Source organism: Dipodomys ordii, unplaced genomic scaffold (genome assembly GCF_000151885.1).
Source record: "Dipodomys ordii isolate 6190 unplaced genomic scaffold, Dord_2.0 Scaffold97, whole genome shotgun sequence".
NCBI classification, from domain to species: domain Eukaryota; kingdom Metazoa; phylum Chordata; class Mammalia; order Rodentia; family Heteromyidae; genus Dipodomys; species Dipodomys ordii.
The window spans coordinates 7689525-7714074 of record NW_012267313.1 but is presented as its reverse complement, the minus strand read 5'-3'; the positions used below and the strand labels follow the sequence as shown (position 1 = coordinate 7714074).

Here is a 24550-nt window from a genome sequence, read left to right as displayed (position 1 = left end):
TCATGTTGCCTCAAGCATCACTCAAGTCTTAGGTTGATATTGGCCTGACATGACATATAGGACAGTAATGCATCTGGTGATAGTGAGCAGGTTTTGATAGTGAGCAGGATTTGATAGTGGACTGATTTGTTTTTTTCTCTGCAGTGTGATTTCTTTCTATAGATACTGTAATTAATTTGTAAGTTGGAAACAGTAAAAAGAAATGTAGGAATCTGAGCTAAGTCTGTATACCAGCTGCCAACCAAATAGATAGATGATAAAAAAAAAGGCCTAAATCTAAAAATGTTATGCTGCAGAAAGAACAGAACAGAAAAATAAAAAATTAGGAATCTTGCTTGAAAATCTGGATAAAAGTTTGGAGAGAGGTGATATTTTATGAACTAATCAGTTGTATTAATTGTGTTCTTAGAGTATTATGGTAACTTGTAGGATTTATCCTTTTCTTATTTGTGTACCTCAGAGGACACAATAGTTAGGAGTTAGGAATTCAATGCATGGTTGAGAAGCAAAGTTAACCATTCAAGCTCACATATATGCTGGGCACTAGTGGCTCACGCCTGAAATCCTAGCTAACTCAGTTGGCTGAGATCTGAGGATTGAAGTTTAAAGCCAGCCTGGGTCAGAAAATCCATGAGACTGATCTCTAATTAGCCATGAGAAAACCAGACATAGTGCTGTGGTTCCAAGTGGTAGAGCACTAGCCATGAGCAAAAGAGCTCAGGGACAATCCCAGGTCCTGAGTTCAAGCCCCATGACCACCACCAACAAAAAACAGCAAGCTCACATATGTAAGTATAATTGCAATAGTATAGTAATTACAACCACTTTTACCAAATGGTACTCATTTAAGGGCTAACCAGATATTAACATAGTTAATCCTCACAAGAACCTTACCAGCTAGGATGGTTTATCGTCTTCATTTTATAGGGGGAGGGGAAATGAGGACCAAAATAATAATGAATTATTATTATTACCTGGTGTTGTAACAGCTAAGGAAGTGGCATTTTGATATGATCTAAGCCAGCCTGCCTCTCTAACCTGTACTTTTAACCTCCCAATACACTGTCTCTGTTGTTAAAGTAGTTCCTATAATAATTAGAAGAGGTTCTGAAACTAACCAGTTAGGCTAAATACTCTTCTTACATTCAGTAATTTACTCATTTACCAAATAGGTCTTAGTATTGCCTTTCAGCCTTTTAAGATAAATTTTCCACTGAAGCAAAGTAGAATTGCCCAACTCAAAGAAATTTATTCATAATCTCCAGTTAAAAACTGGAGATATGCTAGTTTTTTAAATTACTATTTTTCTTTTGTTGGTATCAGTATTTGAACTCAGGTGTTTTCTGAGTCATGGGTATGAGCTTTTAAGTTCAGCTCTGTTTGATTTTTGTTTTAGTTATTTTGTTTGCTGGGGTCAGCCTTAGGCTTTTATCCTCTCACCTATGCTTCCGACGCAGTTGAGGTTATAGATGTGTACTATCATTTCACCTATTTATAGAGGTGGAATCTTTATGCCCTGCTGCCCATGAACCTTAATGCTTCCTATCTCTGCCTACCCAGTAAGTGGGACAACAGTGTGAACCACTGTATTCAGCCTTAATTGCTCTTTCTTTGAAAAGGAAATGGCAGTAGAGCATTTGAGGTTGTGCTTGTCTAGGAAATGCCAGTAGATCTTTTGTTCAACATGGAAACGTGTATAATGAAGCACAAATTAGAGTTTGTTGAATTTTTTTTTTTTTTAATGCTGGTCTTGGGGTTTGAACTCAACGCCTGGGCACTGAGTTTTTTTAAGCTCTAGGCTAGCACTCTACCACTTGAACCACAGCTCCACTTCCAACTTTTTGGTGATTCACTGGAGAGAAAAGTCACAGCATCTTTCCTGCCCAGGCTCATTCAGCATCTTTAGTAGACGTGAGCCATAAGCACCCAGCTTCTCATAGACTTTTGCATTAATGAATTTTTAAAATAGTGACTTTATAATATAGTCACAAGAAAACTAAACTCTTTAAAAGATAATTCCGGGTTTAAGATTTTTGTTTTTAAAATGAATGTTCATTTCCTTTTCAATTTCCTGGAGTTCCTAATTTTTATGCTAGGTGTTTTCATTTTTTTAAGTTACTAAGGGTGATTTTAGTGGCTGGCAAAAACAAGTTAGCCTAGCCGGGTGCCGGTGGCTCACACTTGTAATCCCAGCTACTCAGAAGGCTGAGATCTGAGGATCATGGTTCAAAGCCAGCCCGGGCAGGAAAGTCCGTGAGACTCCTATCTCCAATAAACCACCAGAAAACCGGAAGTGGCACTGTAGCTCAAGCGATAGAGCGCTTGCCTTGAGCTGTAGAGCTGAGGGACAGTGCCCAGGTCCAGAGTTCAAGCCCCACGACTGACAAAAAAAACAAAAACAAAAAAACCAAGTTAGCCTAAAAGAAAACCTGAAGTAGTAATTATAAAATGTAAGGAATAAACTTAGTGATTATAATGGAGTTTGCAAAATTATGGTCCCATAGTTACCCTGCCTTTCTACATATACTAAAGGTGATCAGTGTAGATCTCACTATTATCATTAAAAAGATTAGTATTACCATTGACCTTTTTTTCTTGTTCTTTTTTGGCTGGTACTAGGACTTGAACTCAGGGCTTCTTGCCCTCACTTGGCTTTTTTACTCATAGCTGGCACTCTACTGCTTGAACCATGCCTATATTTCTTGTTCATTGCTCACTATTTGGAGATAAAAGTCTTGGATTTGTCCACCAGAGTTGGCTCTTAACTGAGATTCTCAAGATCTCACCTTCTGAGTAGCTAGGATTATAGGCATGAACCACAGGTTCTGGTGACACTTTACATTTTTTTTTTATTTTGTGATTTTTTTTTTTAATTGTGAAAATACTGTACAGAGAGGTTACAATTACATGGGCAAGATAATGAGTACATTTCTTATCAAGCATTGTAGCCTCCTCCTTTTTTTCCCTTCCCAATGCTTTACATTTTTTAAGCATTCATCAGTGTTATTCTGGAGGCATTTATTGTCATGTTGGACTGAAAATACATATTAGTATTTACAATTTACAATGTTTTGAATGTATTATTCAAGAACATTTCATGTAGGTACTTATTCTTTTGGTAAGAGAAGATAAGTATATTATAGGTAGAAGATGATCATCAAATAATTTTTGCCAAAGAAGAGTTCAAGAGACATGTAGAGTTTTAAATCCTTTTACAATTTTGAAGATTAAGGGTTCTTTCATGGCACTATGTAGTACAGCTTTTAATCATTGTATGTTCTAGCTCGTCTTTATTCATGCCTTGATCACATGAGAGAGGTATTGGGAGATGCTGTGTCAGATGAAATACTGATTGAAGCAATTTTGAAGAACAAGTTTGATGTGCAGAAAGCCTTGTCCATGGTTCTGGAACAAGATAATGTACAGAAGTTGAAGGACAAGAGTGAAAAAGCAGTAGCCACAGGGAAGATAGCAAAAGGTATGCCTTTATTTATTCTTTTTCAGTTGTTTTACATAGCTGGAAATCTTGTTTGCTTAAGCTATTAAGAAAAAAATTCATTTGCTTAGGCTGTTAAAAATCTTATTTTACAGTTTACCTTGAATATTATAAGTGATTTTCTAGATTATGAAAATTTTAAGCTGAATGCTCTATTTCCTTCGTTATAGCCTTAGTGCATATGTAATTATTTCACTACTTGTTTGCATAACTAACAGAACATATTGAAATAAAGTCAAATAAACGAAGGCATTTTTTCCTTTCTTATTAATGTCTTAGAGAATTTAATTGTTGTTTTTTAACTCTAATGAAGTAAGAGAAATTAAAAGATTTAATGTTTAAAATTCCCTCTGTTGTGTATAAATATAATTTCATTTTAGATATACTATAGTTAAATAATGTATTACAATTAATCTATAAGTATACTGTATCATCCTAAATTTCATTTCTTGACTAATGCTTAAGGAAAGAAATAATCTTTAATTTTAAATTTGTAGGATTTAAATTTGTAATTTAGTAGACGTAAAGGAACTGAGGCATAGTTATATTGATATGGTTTCTGTTAGTAAGAGCATAGTAATTTGTTAACTCAGCATATATACCTTGTAATGTCTAGGCTAGCCATTTATTACAGCAAAAATTTGTCTAATCATTTACCATACAATAAGAGTTTCTTGAGGAGTGAGCAAGATGTGCATTTTTTACTTGAGCAATATGGGAATGAGTATGTAAGTTCTTTGTGTTAATAATATAACTCAGATCATAGCAGGAACTATTACCTGCCCTCTACCCCCCTACCAGGGGCTGTAGATTTAACCTAGAGCCTTGTGCATATTAAGTACATGCATTACCACTGAGCTACATACAACTTCAACTTGCTAGTTTGTTTTTAAGTTATTAAAAAAAGAGAGGAAAAAAGAAGCTGGCTTTTTCATGTTTTGAATTTCAGGTAATCAAATAATTAGTTAAGACATCACATTGTGAAATTGGTAAGAATTAACACATTGAGTTGGTACTTACATGAATATATGCTAGTGAACAAAGTAATTCTGTACAATATTGTATTATACCTTACAAAAGTAATTCTTAATTATTTTTACCATGTTTACTTAATGTTAGACAATAGTACTGCTTTATTCATATACCAATCAAAAGAAGCATTTAGTAATTAAATGCCTCATTTCATGTTTTCTTTTGGTTGCTGTGACTGTCTTCTGCAAATGTCAACACATTCATCTGAAAATTAATGGCTTTTGTAAGGTAAGGAGTCTTATTTCCTTCCTTTGAAGTTTCAGCTGATAATGTTCAAAGTTCTTATCATCAACCAGAGAATCATTTGAATTGGAATAGCAAATGTGATTTTTCTAGCTTAGGAGCAAAGAATGGATCATATCATGCTTCAGTTGTTCCCAGTAACTATTCACTTCATAGGAAAAAAAAACTTGACAGACCTAAAATTGAAAAGAAACTAGAATCATGTAAGTTACCAAAAGAGCTTTCATTAGCTGACCTAATTCATGAGATGCCAAGAGATTCTTGTAAAAGTCAGCCATCAGTTGGATTATCATCCACAGATAGTCTGGAAAGTCCCCTTTCGAAGAATGTAGATACTGATTTGTTAAGACCGTATATATCCAAATGTGTTCCCAAAGATGATCTTGTTTTTAAAGGGATACCAGATTTAAAGTCCTTAATGAGAGAGAATAGAACAGCTAACAATTTGTCTTTTCAAAACAGTTCAGTACTTGATTTCCAAAGCAACCTAGTTGAAAACAGCTTGGGAACTTTAAATAATCCTTTGCACTTAACTAGCTCATTGGAAAATATGACGCTTGGCAATTTAAATCTCGTTGAAAAGACTGAGGTTGGAAATGTCTCTTTAGTTGAACCAAGTGCCAAGAATTCCAGTTTAAAAAATGACAGTTTACACTTTGCCCAGCATGGAAGTCCATCTCTAACTGAACTGGTTGAGAAACATGAAGAAAACAACCCAAATCAGTGCTATACTTTATCTGATCTTTGCAACCAGTCTGCCAGTTTCCCAAATCTAAGTTTGGGATCCTTTCCCCTATCACAACTAGCAAATCGTACTCAGTCTTCTACTGGAATATCAGACTTAACAGGATCCCTGTCATCACTGGCATTTTGTAAAGCTTCTCCCTCAAGAGACCTTGAGAATTTGTCACTTTCTGATTTGATTGCAGAAACAATTGATGTAGATAACTCTCAGATTAGGAAAGATTCTTTTGATCTCAATTTATCTGAAATAAGGCCTGCTGGAATTGATTCAAATATTGACCTTAGTGTTCTGATAAAATCTTCAGATTTTGTTCCAAAGTCTACAGTTGACCAATCTGTTACTCCAACACCAGGAACTAAAGTTCTAGGTTCAAAGTTAGGAAAAAATGTCAATTCAGCTAAGGATAAGAAAACCAATAAAGGCTGTGTGACTAGGAAATCACCTTTTTCTTTGTCTTGGACCAAGGCCCTTGCTGCTAGACCTTCAGCTTTTGCTTCAACATTGTGTCTTCGTTACCCACTGAAAAGCGGCAAGCGGCATGCCCTTGACCTGTATAAGACTTTTCGTTATAATAGACAAGTTGAAGATGGAAAGGACAAGGAAATAAGTCCTCTTGTAGCAATAACACCATTTGACTTCAAATCAGCATCACCTGATGACATTGTAAAAGCTAATCAAAAGAAAGCATTTTCTAGAGAATAGTAACTAAAGGAAAACTTGGTTACTGTTGTAGAGCTTTTTATTTTAAATTAATGTAAAGTCTTTGTTAGAATTACTTCATATTATGGGATTCAAGTTACGATTTTTATTAAAATTGTTTTAAGTCAGTTGATAACGTAAGTTGATATGGATTTTTGCACTGAAGAAATATTTTATACTATATCTTCTTATAGTAATAACTGGCTTTGATTTGATAGCCCATAGTGAAAGGATGTTTACATAGTGTATATGAAAATTTGATATTGTGAAATTGAACCTCAGATTCCTTTTTTGGCAATTCAGCTTTATAAGTTTTTATGATATTTTTCTATAAAAGATTTTGTGCTTTTTCTTAAACAGAACAACTGCTTGGGATTATTATAAGGTGAAGATTATTTTTAGGTCATATGGCATAGCATAGTTGGGACATGATTACATTTTAAAATATTTGTATCATTCCTAGTTTTATTATTTTACTGTATATGAATACTAAACTTTTCTCTTAGAAAATATTGAAATTCTTGACTTTTGAGAGCAGTTATGGATGTGGTTGAAATACATTTTGCTGGCAATAAAATGAGATCTTTTAAGGGACCATGTAAATACTGGGGTTGTATTAACATAAATTATTTTTATATATTTTCTCAACTGTTTGTCCTAAATGTACACTTTAAAATAAATATACAGAAAGTGTTTTGAAGTATGGTTGCATGTTATTTGAATAGACAATTTTCTAGATATCTTGAACATTTTCTTTAGTGAAATGTGGAGTTCTTTTGCTCCAGGCAGTCATGTGCCCTACAAAGATGCCTCCCCAAGAGAACCCTTCAACTTAGGAGACTGAATATGTAATTCATCTTTTATAGTGGTAGTCCTCAGCTAGCAGTCACAATCGTTGGGAGAATGTTTGCAAAATGCTTTTCTCTGGACTTGCTGAGTCGATCTCTGAGTGATGGTAGTTGGGATGTATATTCTCAAAGTGATTCAGAATCACATCTTAGAGAAAGAAATTGGTAGAATAGAATTATTCATCAAAAACATAAGAAGTCCAAATAATTTTCTAAATATCAGGAATACTAAATTGCTAATTAGGATTATGAAGTTATGTATAAAATAATATAGGTAGAATTAGTATTTCTTACAATTATAGTGGTATGAAATGTTATTTCTTTTTTCTTTTTTTTTTGTTGGTCATGGGGCTTGAACTCGGCTTGGGTGCTGTCCCTGCACTCTTCAGCTCAAGGCAAGCACTCTACTGCTTGAGCCACAGCACTACTTCTGGTTTTCTTTTGGTTTATTGGAGATAAAAAGTCTCATGGACTTTTCTGCCTGGGCTGGCTTTGAACCGTGATCCTCAGATCTCATCCTCCTGAGTAGTTAGGATTACAAGCGTGAGCCATTGGCGCCTGGCAAAATGTTATTATTTCTTAATGGGAATAAAATAGCTGCTCTTTTTCCAATGAAAACATTTTTCTCTGGCAGCTATTTTACTCTGCCTTTGATGATGTTTTTTGTATTATTTATTTTCATAATGACATTCCAATATTTTTGCTCTTTGATAATCTTGTATACATATTTTGGTGGGAAAAGATGGACTTGTATCTTCATTTTTGGGCGGTACAGAAGTATAAACTCTGTGCTTACTAAGTATGTATTCTACTTGAGCCATGTTCCCAGCCCTCCATTATTTTCATTCCTTTTTTGGTGGAAATCTTTTTTTTGATCTTTTGAATTAAAAAAAAAATTTTTATGAACACAGTGCATCTTGATCAGTGTCACTCCTTCCAACATTCTCACCTATTCTCTTTCATTTTTGTTGACCAAATGTCTCTTGATTTAAGATGATTTCTCTTTTCTTCTCTTTATTTTTTTCTTCTTTGTTGTTGGAGATTGAACCTTAGGGCCTTGCCTAAGAGTTTCTCTACCACTGGCTTATAGCCTCAGCTCCAGGTTTTCTTCCTCTCTTCTCTCCCTTTTCCTTCCTTCCCTCCCCCTTGTCTCCTTCCTTTTTCCCTCCCTCCCTCCCTCCCTCCTAATTTCTCCTCCATCTTCTCTCTCTTTCCTCTCTCTCTGTCTGTCTCTGTCCTCATTTCCTTCTTCCCTATCTCTTCTCTATCTCTCTCTTAGGCAAATGTCTTTTACTTGCTGCATTCCCAGCCCTTTTTACTTTGATTTGATTTTTCAAGTGGGGTCTCACTTTGTTTGCTTGGGATGACCTGGACTATAGTCCTCCCACAAAGCTGGGATGACATGTGTGGTATCACATCAAACTGCTTTGTTGAGATGAGATCTAACTTTTTGCTAGCCTTGAATCACAGACCTGCCATTCTGCTTCCCAAGTAGTACGTCACTGTTTCAGGTCCTCAGGTGGTGCTTTTAACTGTGTGGATGTTAGCGCACATAATATATTTAGAACATAAAAGTTATAAGCTCTATTTAATGATTAGTTTTAAAATTTGGATTATCCATAACAGCTGACTTTGTTTTTCTTGTCTGAAACCATGATCATTTTTGTAAATGAGCACATTTTGTAAATGTGTATGATACATCAGCTATTTATGTATAGGCAGTTTCTATTTTAGAAGTGAATTGTATTAAAATTGTATTATAAATGATAATTTCTGATAGATTATGTCAAATGAACCCAAAGATTTAGCCCACATTGAGGTACCTTTACCTTCTTTCTAACAAATTAATTTCTAAGTAGAGGAACAGTACATTTTAAGCAGACTATGAAATATGAAATGTAACCCCCCTTGTTGGCTGATTTGGATTGAAACTACCACTTAGGAGATTCATCTTGTGGAGGGAAAAAAAATTGGTGTGATAGGAATAAATGCAAAAGGGAAATGCAACAATATTTCTGTTTTCCTTCTCTTGGCTGTTGTCTGTAAGGCATGTACCTGATAGGGGTCCATGACTAAGGAAATGTTATAGTCTCTAAAACTCTTAATGGTGGAGCCAAAACAACTCCTCACTTCCTCTTGGTCATTGACTCTTGGTAAAAGGACAGGTGCCCACTTGTTCATAAACATACTCTTTGGGACACTGGTTATTGGCATTAAGCACATATGCTCTGCCCAGCTGCTGTTCATTGACTGGTTGCAGTCTTTGGTAGTTCAGCTATGCTGAGTGTTTTGGGTTTACTTTATTTTGTATTTCAGTTTTCAGAAGCCTAGCCAGTTTTTGCATGTGGTAAAATGCATTCATATCTGACTTCAGAAATAGAAATATAATTATATTCTAAATGAAATAAACGGTATTCAGAAGTAACCATTTTCACCTTTCATCTTTTTAAAGATATAATGCTGTTCATGGATGTTTTGTCCTTTTTTATTCTAAAGTCTTTAGTAGACTTTTTCGATATGATTCTTTTTACAACTCACTTCTAGGAACTGGAATTTTATTTCTGTAAGAATACTTTCTTTTTTCTCTTGCCTTTTCCCTCTTTCCTGCTTGCTGGCCTTCTGACCTACTTTTCAAACTTTAGCTTTGAGTCTTTCTTTCTTGATCTTTTATGTTTTTTTTTTTTCTAATAGAGCCATTCTCAGTGTTTTATATTTAATACTCAGTAGGAAGCCATGCAACTGTCTGTCACAGCAAGGATGAAATTGGTAATATGTTTTTCTTTGCATGTAATGGGTAGTTCTTAAGAATTGTTAAGAAAGAAATGAATTTCTTATGTGATTGTTACCTTTTGTATTGACTATAAATCTATATTTGGATCATTGTACATTGAACTAGAACTGTATATCTGAAGACTTTGTGTTTTGTGTTCACTAAACTATATTTTATTATAAAATCAGTTTTATGGTACCTTTCAAGTTGTTTTCTATTGTTTTTATAATCAATGGAATATATACAGACAAGAAGTGTCAACTGGGCAGGGAATTTCTAATTTTCTTTGACCTGTATATGTGTAATTACATATAGCTCAATGTGATTGTATAATTTTAATTTTTAGTTTGTAAATGACTTGTGATATTTTGATGGTGTACAATTTTATAAAAGCTACACTTAAAGAAATTATATTTAAGGTTTATTAAGCAAGTGTACCAACATAATTTATCCATTAGAAGTTTCTATATAAACCTGATATTTCAGAATGGTATTTTGGTAATTTATTTAGAAAGTACTGTTCTATCTTTCTATAAACAAATTCACAAACCATCTGGTTGTGAACATTTTTTTTTGTTTTTGTTTTTTCTGGTGCTGGTCCTGGGTCCTGAACTTAGGATGTGGACACTTTCTTGAGCATTTTTGCTCAAGTGATAACTTGAGCCATAGCTTCACTTTTAGCTTTTTTGGTAGTTTATTGGAGATTGGAGATAATAGTCTCACAGACTTAACTGCCCAAGCTGGCTTTAAACCTTGATCTGCAACCAGCCCCTTGAGTGTCTAGGATTACAGATGTGAACCACTGATACTTATATATTTACATTTTATGATTCCTATTGGAACACCTAATTTTTATTTATTTATTTATTGCTGGTACAGATAACTCGGTGCCTTGGATTTGCTAAGCAAGTGCTTTACTGCTGAGCTATATCTCCAGCCCTTTTAGGTGCTGGTTGTTTTTAAGATAGGGGCATTGACTCCTTCCTTTGCCTACCTATGGAGTACAATCCTCCTATTTTTTCCTTTCCATATAGCTGGGATGATAGGATTGTGCCCCCATGCCTACATTCTTCTGTTGAGATGGATTCTTGTAGACTTTTCTATCTGGCTGGCCTAGGACCATGTTCCTCCAGATCTTAACCTCCCTTGAAGCTGCTGTTACAGGTATGATTAAAAAGCACTTCACCGAACTTCCATTAATTACCAAATATATTTTGGTGAGTATTGATGGCATAATTCAGAAATGACAATGGAGAGTAGAATTGATAAGATTGCATTTCTGATGTTGCCCTGCCTGATTTGTATTGTATATCTTAACAAAAAAAGAATTTGGATGCAGGAGATACACCTGATGAAGGAGGAGGAGGTTGGGTATGAACATGATGAAGGGGAGAGTGGGTATGGACATGGAAAAACATAGCCATGTTTAACACATTGTGTCACGTATAACATGACACACTTGAAAGTGGCATCATTGTTTTTCCTCATTCAGACTGCCATTGTCTCTTTCCCCATCTTGCTAATATAATTGTCTTCTAGTTGCCCAAACCAGAAACCCACCATCATCCATCGTTCTTAGCTTCCTCACTCACTGCTCACTAGATGACTATTCCTGTTACTTGTATTTATAACTAATGTATTTATAACTAAGTAAATGTTTTAGGTACACACATAAGCATGTAAGCACACATAAGAACCTCGATTTTCAGCATCCTGAGTAGCTAAGATTATAGGTGTGAGTGAGTCTGAACATGCAGACTTTTAATATACGAGTCATAAGGATGCACATGCATTGTTTAGCCCACTGCTGACCAGTTTTTACTTCTTTTAGGAAATACTGGAGACTCAAGGCCTCATATTTGCTAGGTAGTATTAATACCACTGGACAAGCCCCCAGCCCCTTTTTGCTTTAGTTTATTATTTTTCTTCAGTATTTGGCTGACTGTGATCCTCCTACCTCCAACTCTCAAGCTGGAATTACGAGCATAGACACTCATCCAACTTTTGCATCTTTTAATTGTTTTGCTGGTCCTAGGGCTCGAATCCAGGACCTGGGTTTCTTTTGCTCAAGATTAATGCTCTGCCACTTGAGCCCCAGCACCACTTCCTGCTTTTTCTGAATAGTTTATTAGAGCTATGAGTCCTACGGATTTTTCTCTCTGGGTTGGCTTTGAACTGCAATCCTCAGATCTCAGCATCCTGAGTAGCTAGGATTGCATGTGTGAGCCCCAGCACCTAGCCATCCTCTGCATCTTTACTGCTATACTTTGTCTTTTAAGTGCATTTTATTTTGATGGAGTTACTGAACACTTGGTCTTTTGACTTTTCAGTTTGTACTTTATGAATTATAGTCAGAGAAATCATTCTAAATCGTAGGTCAAATTCTCTCATATTTCCTAAGCCTCTCTGAAGTTGTTTCTGAGGGTGATCCCTAGATGCAAACTCACCTGAACAACTCTCCCTAAGCTTCCTCTTTTTCTATAGTGCCTGCTTTCCTTTTCCTCTCAGTTGATCACTTTCTAGATTGGAATTCAGATAATTTATTCTCAATTGGGAGGTAGGGGACCTTCTATGGATACTCATGGTTTACTGTATTTCTTTTATTTCCCCCACTGAAATTGTAATCCCCCTCTCTCTGTAGTCATCCTGTTTTATTGTCCCTCACAGCACTATTATCTCTGTGTGTGTTATGTACAGGCTTGTTACAATATAAACATTTTTCTAGGAGCTTTATTTGCACACTAAACGTGAACACGGCTGCATATCTTTACACAAAAGATACTAGAACCTCTTTTTATTTCTGTACTATTCAATATATCAGCTTTTAGATCAATGTCGGTCACAGTTGCATAGAATTATATTATTTGTTGTTGTACCATGATGTATAAAACCAGGCCTGTGAGTGAACAATTTTAACTGTCTCCAATTGCTGTTGATAACAATACTAACCAAATACCCATGTTTCTAGGTACTGAATGTGCGCCTACATTTTTTTTTTAAATAGATGCTGTTGCCTAATTGCCTTTAATAAAGGTTTTACTAATTTCCTTCTCACCAGATGATGTGTTTCTGCTCATACTTTTACAGAAAAGGATATTTTAGTATTATAAAAACCTGATAATTGAAAAAGTTTTTCATATTCTAAATATTTCTATAATGAATGAGGTTGGCTGTCCTGTCCATATACTTCATGCTGTCCCCCACCACCCCCCAAAAAACAAAAACAAAAATACCTGTTCTTAATCTTTGCTTTTTTTTCTGGTTTAATTTTCGTGAGTTTTATAGGAGTATGTATGTGTACCTGCAAAACTCACAGAACATCATCTTAAAAACAGAACTAGAGAAATTTCAGTATGATAAGGTAGATCAATACTAGAAAACCTTTTAATAATAATGTAACGCTTAATGTTGTCCAAGTAAGTCTTTGGCATCTATGAAGAAAGTACTTTCTCCAAGGATGTTTGGATATTATTAAACATCCATGATAAAGGAGAGAAAAAAGACAAGACAGCCTACAAAATATTAAAGTTTAACAAAAATAAAAAGCTACACTAATTTAAAAATTCATTCAGATACCCAAAATGGAGAGATGGACAGAATTTAGTTTATATTACAAGTAGCATATTTTTTGAAAAAAGAATGAATACCTCAATATTCTTCATAGTTGAGGTACTATTATTGATGGATTTTTTTTAAGTAATACAAATTTGCTTATACTAAATCTCTGTCATTGTAAAGGTGATGTACAGGGGGTTACCGTTAGTCAGGTATTGAGTACATTTCTTTTTGAACAGTATCTTGAGTTTTCAAGTAAAGCTTTTATTTAGAAAATGAGTCTAATTTTATTTTAGGATGTAGTTACTTTTTTGTATGTTAAACAAACTACATTTTATATATATTACAATTTGAACAACTTTACTCAAATCACAATTTCACATTGAGGGTTTCTGATACAGTTTTTTCCTTAGAAAAGAGTCGAAAAGGATGAAGTAGAGTTGGGAATAGTTGGGAACCAGATAATACTTTTCTCCTTATCTATTCTGATGAATCTATCATCTTGTTGGATGTCATCGGAGTCACCAAATGAGATAGTAACCATAGATTTATATGAGGAGATACAGCCTCTTCTGTCTCCCTTTTTTATCCTTCTCTTTAGGGAGTAAATTTTGCTATTATAATGATTTTTAGTAGGATACACTGTAATAATTTTAATTCTATATGAACTTTTAAATGCACTTAAAATGTATTTCATCTTTAGTCATCTTATACAATATTAAAAATGTATTTGATTTCCCTTTTAAAGTACATTTTCTTTGAAAAAATCACTGAAAAAATTAGTATGTATTTTTGTTGAAGCAGTTAGAGGAATTTTATATTTCTTGTAAAGATAACTTCAGAATTAATTGGCTTTCTGCTTAAAATTATGTGGGCTTTTTGAAAGGAAGTGGTTGATTTCAGTGAAAAAAACTTGAGTTCAGAATGTTCTCAGATAGGTTTTAAGATTCTCTTTGTATATACACCTACACTGGAAAAATTGAAGCACTAATTACCCAGTTTAAAAATACTTTGCTTTAGATGCTGTTAAAGGAGCTTCTTCATCAATATCCAGTATCATGTATTAATTACATAAATGTTATCTTGGACTTGAAAAACTTTACAAATTATAATTAGATTATATACATTTGTATGTACTAATTTTATGCTAAGACAATTATATTTAATGAACAGTATTTTTGAATGCTTGTTAATATGCTAAGCGTTACTAAGTATTTTAGCAAGGAGATATATTGGAAGAAAATGACAAACTGATTCCATTTGGCCAGCATACATTGCATATTCCCTTTTTATCCCCCAAATGTGCTAGCATTGGCAGTATAAAATTAAGGCATAGGCTCTTTTCGCTGATTTTGTAGAAGTACTAAATAACAGCCAACTGCTTTCACTCTGAACATGTTACCTGTTTTTTTTTTGACTGCATGTAAAATTTTCTTTTCTGAGAGCTGCTATCTCTTAAGGGAAGACAGAAGTTAGTTAATAATGTATTGAATACCAATTGAATATTGAATATCATACTTTGTATATATTTATTGGCTCATTCTAGCAATCTGAGGTGGGTGGAAATAAGCTTTGGCCTTATTTCACATGATTATTAAGAGAAAAATTAGAGAATTTTTTTGAATTTCCAAAGCCTTTATATTGTTAGGCGTTATTTTCTTATATAGACATACATTTGTATATAAAATACAAAAATTTTATTGGAATTATGGAAGGGGTGAAGTTGATCAAGACATACTTATAAATTGACTTGTTGAAAAACCCATGTATAGCTACTTAAAGATAAAAATAGTCATACTTTATTTCTACATAAAGGATATATTCCTCTTATAATGTTAATAAGTTTAGATATTATATTCCATTTCTGTGTGTTTAGCTATTTTATTTGCCCAAATACCTATCAGAGGAACTTTTATAAGTTTTAAAATTATTATTATAAATTAATTATTATAAACACATTCATGCATTCTCAATTATAAAAGACATACAAATGGTTCTACAGTGATATTGGCTGAAAAAAATAATCAGAATTTTTTAAGGCTTGTAGGACGACATAAAGTGAGGCTACCCTCCAGAAAGTACAAGTTTACTTCTTAGATTTAATTAATCATAATAGCCTTGGTGACATCTTGAAAAGGATAATTATATTATAGCAAAGCATTTTATATTTGAATTGAAGTTTTCACTAATAGGTGGACAGAATCAGATAAATTATGCAGGTTTTCTTGGCACTGTTATGCCAAGTCACCCATGTGTTCTATAAGTGGTATCCATAGTTCATTCATATGACTACAGATTAGTGTTGCCAAACATACCATTTATCCATAGAAAATTGTGTCTACCTTACAGGGTCCTAGAAGAAAATTCATATGATACAGCTAGCACAGAATCTTGTGAATAGAAAATGCCTAGGAAGTGGTAACTGAACTCAGAACCCAAGTTCTACTAAGTTCTAACTGAACTTGGGTTCTGAGTTCAGTTACGACTAATGGTAGTGTGTAGTGAAGCAGAAGGAGTGGTAGCTCTGAAATTGGGGAACATCATTTTCTACCTACCTCTATCATTTGTTATCTGCATTACTTTCATTCATAATTGGATTTATTTTGAAGTTTAGTGTCTTTAAAATGGTGATATGTAATATTACCTAGTGTAATATATAATTTTATCTATTGTCCAGATAATATTACCTAGTATTATAATGATTTATCTTTCACCCAGCAATGTCTACAGTATAGAAGCCTCATAAAGCAATACTGGATTCTCTTTCCTTCCCTTTAATAATTGCTTTACATAAAAACGATACTTGCCACTATAGAATTTTTTTCTGGAAATTGGTGCTGTTGCCAAGTCTTTCTAAATTATTTAAGAATCACTCTTGGTCCCACATAAGAATTTAAGACAGGGTTTGGTGACAGTGTACTATATGCAGAAATACACAGGGACCTATTGTTATCTTTTAAAACTTAAATTTGCTTAGGATTTTAACAATACAGTAGCCTTTCTCTGTCATGTGCAGCTTAGGATGTAGTATTTGAGTAGATTCTTTGTCCAGCATGAATGAGGCTTTGGATTTCATCACCACCTCTAGAGACAAAAAAAAAAAAAAAAATAGGTTGAATTTATGAAAACCCATGTATCTCCATGTATCTATATTTTAATGCTTTTAGGGTCATTAAAACATACTTGTTTCCTAAAATAAAACTCAATGTCTTTTAAGTTTGATTAATACAATTTAATTTTTGTTTATTATCTCTTGCTAGATAGATCCTTTTCTTGAAAATTTCCACAGGGTTCTTGTAAAATCAGAACAGGGGTTCTGATTTTCAGTGAGGTAAACTGTGAGATTTTTATCTCTCCTCATTTCTCTAGATGTTCAGTGTTTTACTGGTTTCATAACCTGAAACTCTCAATACTGTTCCTCTGTAATTTAAAGGAGCACAGGTACCATGAAGATATATAGAATATCTCTTAGAATTTAGAGTAAAGTGAAATAGACAAAGGCAGAACATTGAAAAACCAATGTGTCTATCTAGGTTTATTTTTAAGCATTTGATTTGTTTCTTTTGGTAAGAAGGCTTTATGTTTTAGATTGTCTTATTTCTGGTATAACACAAATTTCACAGCAGTAATATTTGCAGTTTTTTAATTGTAAAGATACTGTACGGAGGGGTTCCAGTTGTACTAGCCCTTCTCTTCTCCCCAACTCCTCCACACCCAAGTTGTAAAGTTTGTTTTCAACATAGTGTCTTGTATGTCTCATTGTTACAATGGGTCAACCTGTATCCTTGTTTTGGCATTTTGTTATTTCCCTTCCCCTCACCAACAGACAAACTTTTTTTTTTATCAGTCTGGGGAGGCTAGGGGGGGAGGGGCTTAACTCTTGACCCTGGGCACTGTCCCTCAGCTCTTCAGTTCAAGGCTAGCACTCTACCACTTGAGCCATAGTGCCACTTTTGACTTTTCCTGATTATGTGTGCTGAGGAATTGAACCCAGGGCCTTATGCATGCTAGGCAAGCACTGTACTACTGAGCCATCTTCCCAGCCCCCAGACAAACTTTTAAAAGAAAGTTGCCGATGCCACAGTATTATTGCCTTTATTTTCCAAGTTTTGAAGTAGTGGAAATTCTTTTTTTTGTGGGTGGGGAGGGTCCGGTTATGGGACCTGAACTCTGGGCCTGGGCACTGTCCCTCAGCTCTTCAGCTCAAGGCTAGTGCTCTACCACTTGAGCCACAGTGCCACTTCCGGCTTTTTTCTTTTTTCTTGTGTGGTGCTGAGGAATCGAACCCAGGGCCTCAGGCATGCAAGGCAAGCGGTCTACCACTGAGCCACCTTCCCAGCCCAAGTAGTGGAAATTCTTGTGGCTGTAAAATAGTCACAGTTTAAATTTATTGTATTTACTAAATGGTCATTTGTGTCACGGCTTATAACCCAATCTGTTTATGTTTTTTATTTTTAAAAATGAAGCAGTTAAAATCTATTTGCATTTTTAATTTTAAAAATGTAATGGTTCAGTAATATTTACATAAAGTTAAATGCTAGTCCCACTGAATATATTTGGGTTCTTTTATCTGATAAGAGATTGGTGCTGCATAATGGACTTAATGAGGAATTTATTCTATAAATCTTAAGAATATATCACAGGGCAACTGTTCTATTGAAGGAAGTGACCTATTCTCTGTAGTCTGGTTTGTGTGCTTTCTTGTTTTTTGATTTTTTTTGTCGGTCGTGGGGCTTGAACTCTGAGCCTGAGAGCTGTTCCTCAGCTCTTCAGCTCAAGGTGAGCACTCTACCACTTGAGTCACAGCACCACTTCCTGGTTTGTGTGCTTTCTTTCTTTCTTTTTTTTCATTGTGAAAATACTGTACAGAGGGGTTACAATTACATGGGCAAGATAATGAGTACATTTCTTATCAAGCATTGTAGCCCCCTTCTATGTTTCCCCTTCCCATCCCTGCGGATCCTCTTCCCCCTCCCCCCCAGCTCTCCCCCCCCCCACACCAAGTTGTAAAGTTCGTTTTCGACATAGCAACTAGTAAGTCTCATTGTTGCAATGGGTCCACCTGTATCCCTACTTAAACGAGTGTTTTTTCCCTTCCCCTCCACAAATTATAACAACATCAAATACAGTGAAAGCAGGGGTTATACTATACCGTGGGGGAGGGACATACAAGGCAACAAAGAAATAATCTTATGTGTTAGAAACAATTGTATGAAAGAAAAAACATTTGAATACATATCTTAGGGTTCAACTTAACTGACCTTTTCTGCTTGACTTGGACATATACTAGTTATTGCAAGTAAGGGAAACCATGGGACCTATTTTCTTTGGCCTGGCTTACTTCACTTAATATTTTTTCCAAGTCTTTCCATTTCCTAACAAATGGGGCAATGTCATTTTTTCTGATGGAGGCATGGAATTCCATTGTGTATATATACCACATTTTCTTGATCCATTCATCTACTGAGGGGCATCTGGGTTGGTTCCATATCTTAGCTATGGTAAATAATGCTGCAATAAACATAGTTGTGCTGGTAGCTTTAGTGTGGTCTTGTTTGTGAACATTTGGGTAAATGCCTAAAAGTGGGATTGCTGGGTCATAGGAGAGCTCTATGTGGAGTCTTTTGAGGAACCTCCATACTGCTTTCCAAAGTGGTTGAACAAGTTTACACTCCCACCAACAATACAGTAAGGTTCCCTTCTGTCCACATCCCTCCAGCATCTGTTGTTATTAGAGTTCTTGATTATAGCCATTCTAACTGGGGTGAGATGGTATCACAATGTTGTTTTGATTTGCATTTCTTTTATGGCTAGAGAGCTTGAGCATTTCTTCATGTGTCTATTGGCCATCCTTCTTTCTTCTTCAGAGAAGTTTCTCTTTAAGACTTTAGCCCACTTATTTATTGGGCAGTTGTTTCTTTGAAGATTTGTTGTAGGGGGATTTAATTTTTTGAATTCCAGGTATATTTTGAGTTCTAGGTATATGTCTGTTGTATGGCTAGTGAAGATCTTCTCCCAATCTGTGGGCTTTCTATTGATCTTGCTAGCTGTGTCCTTTGCCATGCGGAAGGTCTGCAATTACATGCAATCATTTGTCCAACCTTTCTTGATTTGTTGTGTTTCTGGGTCTCTATTAAGAAAATTTCGGCCTGTGCCTACAAGACCTAGGGTTTCTCCTATTCCATCCTGTAATGTTTTCAGAGTTTCTGCTTTGACTCCAAGGTCTTTGATCTATTTGGAGTTGATTCTGGTGCAGGGTGATATATAAGGATCTAGCTTTAGTTTTCTACAGGTAGTTAACCAATTTTTCCAGCACCATTTACTGAAGAGGCTGTCTTTCTTCCATTCTATTTTTTTAGCTCCCTTATCGAAGATTAGATGGTTCTAGGTCTGTAGGTTCATTTTTGGATTTTCAGTTCTATTCCATTGGTCCTGAGGTCTGTTCTTGTGCCAGTACCAAGCTGTTTTGATTACTATGGCTTTATAGTAGAGTTTGAAATTTGGTATTGATATTCCTCCAGCAGTGTTCTTTCTGTTGAGGATCATTTTTGCTATTCGGGGTCTTTTATTGTTCCATATGAATTTTTGGATTGCCTCTTCTATTTCCTTTAAGAATGAGGTTGGAATATTTGTGTGCTTTCTTAATGGACACTTTCTAACTAGAATTTTAATATGTAGATTCAATGAAATGATTTATTTCAAGTAGTTTCAAGATTTTCACACTGATTTCTTTGAAATTTAAAATACCTTATTTGTGTGTGTATGTATGTATGTATGTGTACTGTCAAAAAATGTACTTTCCTGGAAATCCCCTCAACATCTTCAAAATCATGTTTTTTAAAGTCAAGAAGTTTTGATCTGAATGACTAAGTTGACAATTTATCTGACATTAAAGGAGTTTATTGTGAATGTTAAGCCATATAAGTAGAACAAATCTCCCTTCCTCGTTCCTTTCCTCCATGCCTTCTTCCTCCCTCCCTCTTTTCCTTCCTCCCTCCCTCTCTCCTTCCTTCCTTGCTTTCTTGCTTTCTTCCTTCCTTCCTTCTTCTCTTTCTCCCCCCCTCCTTCCTTCCTTCCTTCTTTCAAATTACCCTTCTACAGTGTTAAAGTAATATATTCTAAATGTAGAAGCAGGGAAAAAAAAAATCCCTGCACGGGGGAGGATGAGTCCAACCTGAATTACAAAGTAAATCCAGCCAGCTTAGGCTATGCAGCAAGATCCTGTCTAAAACCATCCAAAAGCCAAAAGGAGGAAAAAGCCTCTATGGTTTACCTAAAGAGAAAAATCATACTATTTTTTTTGCCATATTTTCTTCCACTGTGATTTTTCTGCTCTTTTGTTCTTTAAGATTGTATTGTACAAATAATTTTGCATCCTAAGTGTTCCTTTGCACTGTATGTAATTAAGTTTTAGATCCCAATTCGAAGTAGGCATTTTCAATTAAGAGCAGAAACTAGTGTTCTGCAATACTATTCTATGCTCATATTTTTGTTTTGTTTTGCATTGCTGAGAATCAGACCTAGGGGTTCATGCGTACTAAACAAGTATTCCTACCACTAAACTGTACCCAAATGAAATTACTTAATACCACAAGTTTACTTTTGAATCTTGTTCTTTGTAATATATACCACATTTTGCTTATGGATTTTTATATGAAGTCACATACTACCTTGGTTGCTTTGATTAGGTTTAAGAGCAACTGTTACTTTCTAAGTAACAGTTTTCATTTGTAGCACTGTATTTATGCTGATGAAAGTATTAAAATGTATATGCATTTTCAGTTGGTGTTTAGAAGTTAGGTAGGTGGATTACTCTCACTTAACAGGCTAAGTGGTTATTTTAAGTAAGATTTATAAGGATACAAACCTTATAAGTAATTTTAACTAGCTTATTGACTTCTAACGTTGATAGTTATGAACTAGTTAATCTTTTTATGCCAGTTAAGTAGTTCTCTGTCTTTTTTCTTTCCTGTTCCGTGATACCTGAGAGAGAGAATGATGCTTGTTAGCATCAGTGTCTACCATTGACAATGATTTTCAAGAAGGAAGAAGCAAGGTTCTGAGTTCTTTTGAACTGCTACTTTGACCAAGCTGAGAATCACTGGATTATATGACATGTTAACTTTTTCTCCATAAAAAATAATTTTTTATTAAATATATGAATGCTTAGTATATACAAGTCATCTTTCTTTAATGGAAATATAAATATATAACATAACATAATATATGGCTATAGGGCTGGGAAGGTGGCTCAGTGGTAGAGTGCTTGCCTTGTATCCATAAGGCCTTGAGTTCGATTCCTCAGTACCACATAAGCAGAAAAAGCTGGAAGTGCTGTGGTTCAAGTGGTAGAGTACTAGCCTTGAGCTGAAGAGCTGAGGGACAGTGCCCAGACCCAGAATTGAGGCCCCATGAGCGACAAAAAAATTAAATAAAAATATGTATATAATATATAAAATTAACCTGATTTTCACATACTAGTTGGAGAGGTAAAAGGTGACATTTTTATTATTTTATAATATATGGTACATGATAATATATAGCAAAAAGCCTTTCATACTTAAATTATCTCATTTAGTTCTGGAGCTAAATTTTTTGGCAACTTGTGATATTTACGTTGGCTTAAAATGGTAGCATATTATGATGGTATATCTTACATCCTGAGGGTGAAGAAGATGGTATTCATCCATGTGTTGCAATGAGAGGACGACAAGCTTATTGCCCTTCTAGTTTTCCACTGGAGATTCAGATTGTATTAGGCAGAATCTTTTTCTTTGTTAAGCAGAGGATGATCTCTAACTAAATGCAATATATTCTTAGATTTTTGAAGTGTACATATTAAACTTAATCAGGGTTTTGTTTTTTTTGTTTTTTTTTTGGTTGGTCAAGGGGCTTGAACTCTGGGCCTGGGCACTGTCCCTGAGCTCTTTAGTTCAAGCGTTTTACCACTTGAGCCACAGCGCCACTTCTGGTTTTCTGGTGGCTTATTGGAGATAGGAGTCTCACGAACTTTCCTGCCTTGACTGGCTTTGAACCTGGATCCTCAGATTTCAGCCTCCTGAGTAGAAGATTACAGGCATGAGCCACCTGTGTCTGGCAGAATAATTGATTTTAACAATTTTTCAGAAATATTTGAGTAGTTACTAAGCATAACTAGCCTCACTAAATGCACAAAATCAGGTTCTGGACAAAAGATTTTAATTTTCTGAGGTACTTGCGTTATAATTTTTTTGTGAACATTTAGCTTCATAATGACCCTGGTTCAGTCGTCATGGGAAACTACGTCCATATATCTGAGGAATTGCAATTAGAAGACAAGGGAGTGTAAAAGGACCCTGGAGTTTTAAAAGAGTGATCTTGAAATTGTACTTGATTTCCATCTTTATAGTAATGGCTTGGACAGAATTACCTAAAAGGATTTCCAACCTGAAAATATATAAAATTGATTTTGCATAAGGATTCCACAAGGAAGGTGAATACTTATTTTCTATGGCTCCTTATTGACTATTGGAGTTTCCTCTTTGGCTGACTTCTCATCTTCCAGTTTCTGTAAGCTGTTTAAGTGTTGACTTTTTTTTCCCCAGTATTTTAATGGTATTCACATTTGTTCTGCAGACCTGATTATATGGCTGTTGTGTATGTATCTCTGTGCATATATCTATCCTAAAGGAATCTCTCAGATCCAGTGTGTCAGTATTAACATCTAGTTTAAGAGTCTTAGTTAGCAGTCACTTGTTTTTGACTTTTTGTTCCTAACATTTACTTCCTCGTCTTCTGTTAGTGGATTGTGTATGTTTCCTGACCACTTTTATTCATTGTCTGTGCTATTTACTTGCTCAGTTATAATTAGAATGTTTATGATCTCTTACAAAGTTCTTCTAACTTCCCTGTGTTATTTTCTATTTGTTTATCTCAGTGTCCATCACATTTGTCAGAATGAAAATTACCTGAAAACAGAGATTATTCCTCATATTTGTTTGCAGTGATAAAAACACGTTATAATTTAACCTGACAAACTCTCTAAAGACCCAGGATAGTTTCTAAGCAATGTTATAAAGTCTTTGGTAGTAGTGTTCAAACTACTGGCACAGTTATTTGTAACTGAAATATCATAGCAGAGTTCTCTATGGGTCCACCTGTTGTAATCTTGCACTGAATGAAAATCTAAGAGAAGCTAAGACTTCTCTCCATTCCAGGGAATATATTTCATATTTGGTAGTGGCATCACCATCCTCCCTTTCTTCCTTCTAAGAAAAATCTGGGGACTGTTCTCTCACCTTTTGTATCCATTCAGATCTCCTCTGTCGCTCTCATTAACCATCTTTATGCTCTCCCTTCAATCTCGCCTTTACAATCCATTACACAGTCTATGGTTTGAGTAGTTTTAAAGTGTACAGTATGATAATATTCCTGGTTTTGGAATTCTTATTTGGTAAGAATATATATGTTCAATGAAGTTGCATTTATAACTCACCTTCATTTTTCCTACATTCCTTAGAAACATATTAGCTAATGGAAATCTATCAAAAAGTGATTTTTTTTAGGCAGATGCCAGTAGCTCATAACTTTAATCCTACCTACTAAGGAAGCTAAGATCTAAAACATTGTGTTTCCAAAGATTCCATCCCAAAATAATCAGCAAAAAGCTAGGCTGAAGGCCTAGTTCAAATGGTAGTAGGCTATGAGCACAGACAGCAAGCTGAGTAAGTATGAGTCCCTGAGTTCAAACCTTAGTATCAGATTGAAAAAAGACTTGATTTGTTTAGTTTGACATTCAGAAAACATGCATACAGTATTTTTATGGATCAAGTGACTGGAACTTAACACACAGATCAAAATGTTAAATAAAATTTACATTTACTTCCCAAAGTTCATATCATCTTGGCAGATGGTAAGTCTCAGTGGATTTTTGTTACCAGATCATTCTTTTGTTGTTATGTACCCTTAAATTCTTGGAACTTATTTGCATACCTCCTAAGCAAATGAAAAATTGGGGTTGAAGCCCACTCTGTTTTGCTATCTGTGGTAATCATTTATCCTAGCACTTGTTGATTCTGTAATCTAAAACTTCAGAACTAAAGAGGATAAATGGATGTAGAAACATCCAAATTAAAAATGGTATGTTTTACCGGGGATAACTTAGTCTTTGCAATATTTGATAA

The 24550-nt window shown here is 34.8% G+C and overlaps 1 protein-coding gene across 3 annotated transcripts in view; it reads left to right on the top strand.

The window, feature by feature from the left end:
* Positions 1-24550, top strand: part of Hbs1l (HBS1-like translational GTPase) — a 69352-nt gene that overhangs the window by 8827 nt on the left and 35975 nt on the right. The window contains exons 4-5 of one of the 3 annotated variants that reach the window (XM_013026855.1): positions 3284-3478; positions 4762-7262. In XM_013026855.1, coding sequence (XP_012882309.1) covers positions 3284-3478; positions 4762-6218 — 1652 coding nt within the window. In that variant the 3' untranslated portion in view covers positions 6219-7262. Of the gene's footprint in view, positions 1-3283; positions 3479-4761; positions 7263-10937; positions 10998-24550 lie in introns of those variants that run through there. The other 2 variants (XM_013026854.1, XM_013026856.1) reach the window with 2 other exon arrangements.